Raw genomic sequence first — 7,058 nt, 5'->3', positions numbered from 1 at the left:
AAGATCACCGAGATGTATGACAATGAGGGTGCTAAAAGAATGTGATATGATGACCATGATGGTCATGATGATGATGAAGCTGGAGATGATGGGGAGGAACATGATGAGCTTGTGGATGAGCCTGAAACTACTGAGGCTGAGCAGGAAACAGACATGAATGTTGAACATTGGTCGAAGAACAGACACGACAAGGGAAAAAGAAAAGCTGGTGAATCCTCAAAGAAGCTTGTTGCTGCCACTGTTACAGAGGAGGAGTAGCCAGAGCACCCGCTCAAGCGTTTGAAGCGGACGAAAGACTCCAAGAAGTCTACTTCTGCCAAGATGCCTACACTAAAGGTAATTCTTCCTTCGACTGCTGCTAAGAAAAGTAAACCCTTAGTATCCTACCTTTGGCCACACAAAGCACAACACCACAAACTACCACCATAGCTGACCCTCATGTAGCATCACTCACAACCTTTGCCAAAACAATAGAAAAACTTAAGGCCAAACAAGCTAAGATAACCAAAGCCCAATCCAAAACCCCATCAAAATCCCAAGCCATGACCCAACCAAACATCATTCTTAAGCAAAAATCCAAACCCAAGTCCAAATCAAAGCCCTCAACACTTAGAGATAAACCCATTACACCACCCGAAACCTCTCCATCTAGGTTAGACGAGCCCTTTCCCTCAATCTTAGAAAACCTACCCTTAACCACCCAAGCCGAGACCGAACCAATAACCCAAACCCTATCACCACCTAGGATAACATCACCCGTCGTATCACCCACCTATCAATTTACCTCACCTATTAGGGGCACATCCTTTTGGACCCTACCTTCACATCGTCAATTCACTCTCAAACCATCAATCAAACCTCAGCAACCATAACTGAACCTATTAGCCTACCCTTAGCCATCACAACATCCTTCCCAACCCAAACTTTTACCATGCCTATTCCAACCACTCCTCACTCAACCATCTCAACTACACCTCCCTCAACACTCAAAAAGCCCTATCAGAGCAGCCACTCCACTTTCTAGTGGCAAGTCGAAGAAGTCCCAATGTATCGAGATCCTATCCTCGATAGGATTAGAGCAATGGAGGAAGAAAAAGAGAATCGAGCAAAATGAGAGCTGATGTTGATAAAGTTTGTCAAGGATCAACACGTGGTAAAAGAAGAGGTAACAAGACAGCAGGATGCTCTCGCTTCATGAGTGGTTGAGTTGAAATAACAAAAAGATCTGGATAGTGCTCTAATCGTAAGTTAACGAGAATGGATTCAGATTCTGCAAAATCGAATCAGCAATCAACAAGAGTTAATTAATCAAAACTCTTTGCAAAACACTAATCAGCGTGATGAGATTGAGCGACTTCAATCAAGATTGTCTGGATTAGAGTCTAATATTCCTCCTCTTCCAACTTTGCAAAAAAATTCATGAGGGAGTTAGACTCTACGCTTGATCGTGTGTGGATAGAATTTGAGCATCTGGGCTCAAGAGTTGGTTTGTTGGAGAGTGGGTCCAGTTCTTCAAAGGACGTGGACAGGTTAATGGCCGAGAATGTGAGGCTATGAAACGTGATTGAGCAGCTTGAAGGTGAAATGGAAGAACAACACGACTTCAACGATGACCAAAACCGTGTGAATGAGTCCCTCGTTAACCGTTACCTCGCTGTTATGGACGTAATGCGTTTGACCGATGAAGATGTAAACAACTTTAGGACTCATTTGATGGAAACTTTTTGACCGATGAAGATGTAAACAACTTGAGGACTCATTTGATGGAAACTTTCCGAGGATTCCTACGTGCAAATGAGCCAAGGACTGAGCTGAGCAACGAACGAAGAACAGTTCTCACCGATTTAGACCCTGATGCTGAAAGGGTTATAGCTCAAGGTAAAATGCATGGAATCGTATATGGTGTGTCAGAGAAAGAGGCTGGTGGAAGTGGTGGGGTAGAAAAACCAGTGTTGATGAGCCTGTGACTGTCGTTGGAACCATTTTAAGTACTGAACTTACTACTACTACTGATGCTGCTGCTGTTGCTACGACCACCACCACCACCACTACCACTATGATGAGGAGAACGAGGATGATGATAACAATGATGATGAGTATGATAGCTTTGATGAACCTCTTGATAGAAATGAAAATAATGATGATGACAGTGATGATGGTGATGTCACTGGTGAAAATAAAGCGGAGGAACAAGATCCGCCAAGTGAGGCTCTAAAGACACGTGAGACTGACGGTGCAATTGAGGCTGAAATAGCCTCTACTTTTAATGTTTATTCTTTTGCAGACACCAACTCATCAGTTCAAGAAGCCGTGGAAGAAAATAATGCTTATATAAATGACGAAATAAACTACTCCTCTAACCCGGATACTCTAGAGAGGGTGATTATAGAACCAGCTCAAGAGCCGAATGTCACTCCAAAAGCCAAGACTGCTCTAAAGAAGTCAAGAAAATGCATCAAGTACTACAGTGTGAGTAGAATGGCGAGCTTGAGATTGAGGTTGAAGACGTACCATAACTCCTCCCCAATCCCATATGCATGGTGGCACAAGGATAGCAAAAGGTGGGCTCTTCGATGTGCTAATGGTGAACTGACATATCTTTCCTATGGAGATATGCACACCCTGTCCATTTTTGACATGAATTACTTTAGAAGGACAGTGGGTGGAGGCGAAGAGGAAGACACTTTGGAGGGTTGGTTCAAACAGTTTTTGAAGCATGAGTGGAAGGATGACTACCCAAACTTCCCATTGAATCTGGGTAGGTCATTCAAGATAAAGGAGTCAATCCCATTACCGGAAAGAATATAAAGGGATGGATATTCAAGATGCCTGGAAATCATGGAGAACCCATTATTCACGGTATACCCTTTGATGACAACCTTCTTTATGACTTCATCTCATGGGAGTTCGACAACGAGAAAGGCGAGGGGATAATCCATTGTCACAACATGCATCACCTCCGCTTTTTCGACGAGCACGAGCTGTTGGGTTTTGGCAAGGATGATCTTCTCAAGATTTATACATCACCTTTTTGCACAGTCGAAGATGTGCGTTAGGACTGCACCAATGCTATCGTCGGGAAATTCAACAAGTTTGTACGTCTTCTTGTTGAGAACAACCATTTGATCACGACGAAGTGTTCGAGTACGAGTCCGAATCCGACTGTAGACGAGATCTAATGGGATAACCTGACGACGAAGCTTTAAATTTTCCACAATCGGACAATAAACAGTCAAAAATAGGTCTAGATTTGGATGACAATTGGTCAAAATTAGACCAAATCGGTTAAGTGGAATGAGTTCTTACCTCAATTCGGACCAAAATTGAACTGAATTTGGGGCTAGGGTTTGTGCCATAGTGCTCTTTGTGATTAACGGAGTTTCCGTTGTTAGCCGTTTGCGTCACTGAATATTGAACGAGATGGTTGAAGAAAGTAGGTAAAAAACAAGTTTATTTACATCTAACCCCTCCATCTTTGTAAGTTTATATAAATCAAGTTTAGGCATTTTACTTTGAGATAGATATTCCCTTTAGCTCCTTGAACTTCTAATTTTATATATAAAAGGTATAAATTCAACTTCATATATATATATATATATATTTGTAAAAATATACATAAAAAGTATGATTCGATTAATTCATACTCAGTACCCACCACCTAACTAGCGCCTAAAATTTTTACAACCATGACTGTAAGAATAGTCCTTTTAATGAATGAAGAAAAATTAGATAATTAGATTTTGTATTGTTTGATCCGACCCGAACCGAATCACAAACCCAAAATTTTTTGGGTTCGTGATTTTGGTCACCCCTATGACATTGCTCAAGCTTTGCCACTGACTACATCCTCTAGTGTCAGAACACATACAAAGCACCTCCTAAACGTAAGAAAGCTTATTCTTCGGTCATAAATAAATCCTGATTACCAAAAGTTAATGGCGGCACTAAAAAAATTAAATTATTTGTCAATGCATTCTAATTACATTTGGAAATACCTCTAGTCACAGTGTAGTAGATTGCAAATTTCAGTTATGTTAATTTTTACACTTTGACAAGTACCATGTTACCTATTTTGGAAAATATGAATAATAATAATAATAATAATAATAATAATAATAATAATAAGGTTGAACCATTATGTATGATCAAACACAGTCAAACATCATAATATACAGAAACATCCTCAATCAAGAACATTAAAAATCCATCATGATTGTTCCAGTCTTCTGTGAACAGTGAACCTGAGTCTTCTGTACGTCTGAGAAGAATTGAATTAGCTTGCAAGCTCATTGCATTTTGCTTTACATGTTCTATGAGTTGCTAAAGCAAATTATCTATAACATAATGTTTACCAAATAAAAAAATTTTAGTTTAACTTTAAAGGATCTTTGACAAACCTTAAGAATTCTGATGCTTCATAAAAATCATATTGTTCAAAATCATATGTTTTTTTTTTTGGATTAGAAGGTGGTTTAGGATTCTGCTTAGTATTTCTAGGCATTGATTGAAAGTTCTTTTACTTCTAGACACCTCGCGCACCCCTGCAAATGAACTCATACAAGTACGGATAAATTTATAGGAGTTCGATGGTGTGGCAAGTGTACTTGACAGGTTCAGTAAGGTGACAAGTGAACTCCGTAGAGTTTGCTTGAAAAATGTAGCGACAGGTTAATTAACCAACCCGTCACTTAAAGTTTTTAAGCAAATTCTATGTAGCTTGTCTGCCACCTAAACGAACTGCAGAGTTTGCCTGCAAGGGTAGTGAAATCTCATGAAGTCGTGAAGTACAAGAACTTAGAAAAACACATAGAAATAATTAGTTGAATCATAAACCGTCTACTAGTTAAAAAAAACCTCAAAATCACAGCGCACCGAAAGTGCATGGAGTATGGAGGATGACATTTTCTTGGGCAGTTTGGCACCTTTACTGATGATTTATATAAACTAAACGCAATATTCAAATAACTTCTCATTACACAAACAAATAGATATATCTTGAAATTGGCTATTAATTCGCCTATTAAATTCACACATAATAGTCAAAACTTATGATACATGATGCTCCATTTATTTTTTATCACCAATAAGGCAATAATAGAATGTTCAAACCTAAATGTAGAAACATAATTGAAAAACAAGATTTGATTAATGTACCCAAATACAATACAACAATTGGCAAACAGAAGTTAATCTCTTTGGTTTTCAGTTTGGAAATGCACAAGATTTGTCGGTGGAATAAGAACCGAACTAAAGTTTTGTCCATGAATATCACCTGTCAATGGAGCAAGATTAGGCAAAAGTCCATAGTTTTCAGTGTAGTTTTCAGAATCCCATCCTCCAAGGAAACCTAAGAAGGTGTTGCTTGAATTTAACCAACCAGCCGGCGGATTCGCAAAGTTTTTGTTGTATCCATACCCGGAATAATATGTTGATGAACTTGTAGTCGTAGGTCCTGGATAATCTTCGGTTTTCTGGGCAATAATGTTATTCAAGTGTGTATTGTCAAAGAAGTGATGCGTACCAGAATGCTCATTTGGAGAACATGACGACTCTTCGATGTAGTGATTACTAGGGTTTGAAGAAAACCCTAATTGCAGTAGGTCATAATCATCATTATTAGGGTTTGCTCCAAACATCTGCTGTGATTTTTCGGGATTGCTGATCACCATTTTCTCTCTAGTCCTCTCTCTTGCTCTTGCCCTTGCCTTGTCCCTCAATTCTCTTGCCAAAATTTCACTTTTTGTCGCGATTTTGGAGCTCCCACTATCGTTGATCTCGTCATGAGCCTTCACTTGTTTACCTTTGTTTGAAGCAGCATCAAACTCGATCCCTGAATCAACGTCACAATCAGATAAAGGTGATTCACAACTCTCAGTATTCTCTTTGCAAGCACTTGGTGTAGTGTTTTGTGATTTAACTCTTTCGGTGACTTCATCAATTGCTTCTTTGGACTTGCTAAAGAGCCACTCAATAGTTTTACTTGCTTTATCAAACCCTAACATATCTTGAAGACCAAAGAACTTGCGAGCGATATGGAGAGATAACCTCATTCTTCTGTCTCTAAGGCCTTGAGCAGTATGAATCTTGCTATGCCTATCTTTCTTACCCGCACTTCTTTGCTTCCTTGCGCGTTTTGTTTTAGAAGGCAATGGCGGTGGTGGTGGTGGCGTGTTAGCAGTGTTGTTTGTCATAAGCTGCTGGTGGTTATGCAGTATTTCATCAAGAAGAGGAGATTGAAACTGCCCGAAGAAACGTACATCTTCTTCATGGTTTGAATCAGAATTTTCTTGATCGAATTCGTTGTTTGATGGGAGTAACATCGTCTCGTTGTTGCGTGACGAATACAGGTAATCCATACTCATAAGTTAAAGAAGAAAAAGAGAGAAAGAGGAAGAGGTGTTATGTTACTTAGTCAACTATATAATGCTTTCAATGATTATAACATTGATAGATTTAGGGAAGCAATGTAGTAATACTTCGTGTGGTTGATATTAATTGGTATATATTGGCTGAGATTAATGAGGGCATTAAGTTGATTGGAGTGTAGATGTGCCCAATCTAGGAGAAGTAATAAGATGAGTACAATTATTTATAGCCCATTTAAAGAATCAATTAGCCTTTTATTGATATTATGAAATGACATCTTATCATGCTTCTTTGACTGATTGAATGACCCAGAAATAATATACGTACCTCATTTCATGTATATGCAACAATTGTATATTGTTATTTTGTATATTCACAAGTGTGATATTTTAATCCCACATAATGAATTAAACTAGTTTAGCTAACAAATTTATCTAATTACCATTAAAGATAATTCCAACTATATGTTACAAAGAATAACAAATGAAAATGATTATAAAATCATCTAACTAATAATTCTCTCATCACCACTTGATGCACAGTTTTATAACCATCATATTATTGTTCCAAAACATGTTGTTACGGACACGTAAACCGGCCCACGCCAGACCGTCTCAGGCCCGTCACGTGAGAGGTAAATCGGCCTCACTCAATGGCAAAGCGATTGACGCTTAGAATCGGTTTCGAACGAT

General features: G+C 38.8%; 1 protein-coding gene across 1 annotated transcript; it reads right to left on the bottom strand.

The window, feature by feature from the left end:
* Window positions 1-4,725: 4,725 nt before the first annotated feature.
* On the bottom strand, window positions 4,726-6,753 carry LOC143591044 (uncharacterized). The gene has a single exon (XM_077071363.1). The coding sequence runs from the start codon at window positions 6,360-6,362 to the stop codon at window positions 5,187-5,189; it is 1,176 nt and encodes a 391-aa protein (XP_076927478.1). The 5' UTR covers window positions 6,363-6,753; the 3' UTR covers window positions 4,726-5,186.
* Between the last annotated feature and the right edge of the window lie 305 nt (window positions 6,754-7,058).

The sequence above is a fragment of the Bidens hawaiensis genome, unplaced genomic scaffold, assembly GCF_021521415.1.
Source record: "Bidens hawaiensis isolate Kalapana, Puna unplaced genomic scaffold, B.hawaiensis_p1.1 tig00039157_1, whole genome shotgun sequence".
NCBI classification, from domain to species: domain Eukaryota; kingdom Viridiplantae; phylum Streptophyta; class Magnoliopsida; order Asterales; family Asteraceae; genus Bidens; species Bidens hawaiensis.
This window is presented reverse-complemented; position numbering and strand designations above follow the sequence as displayed.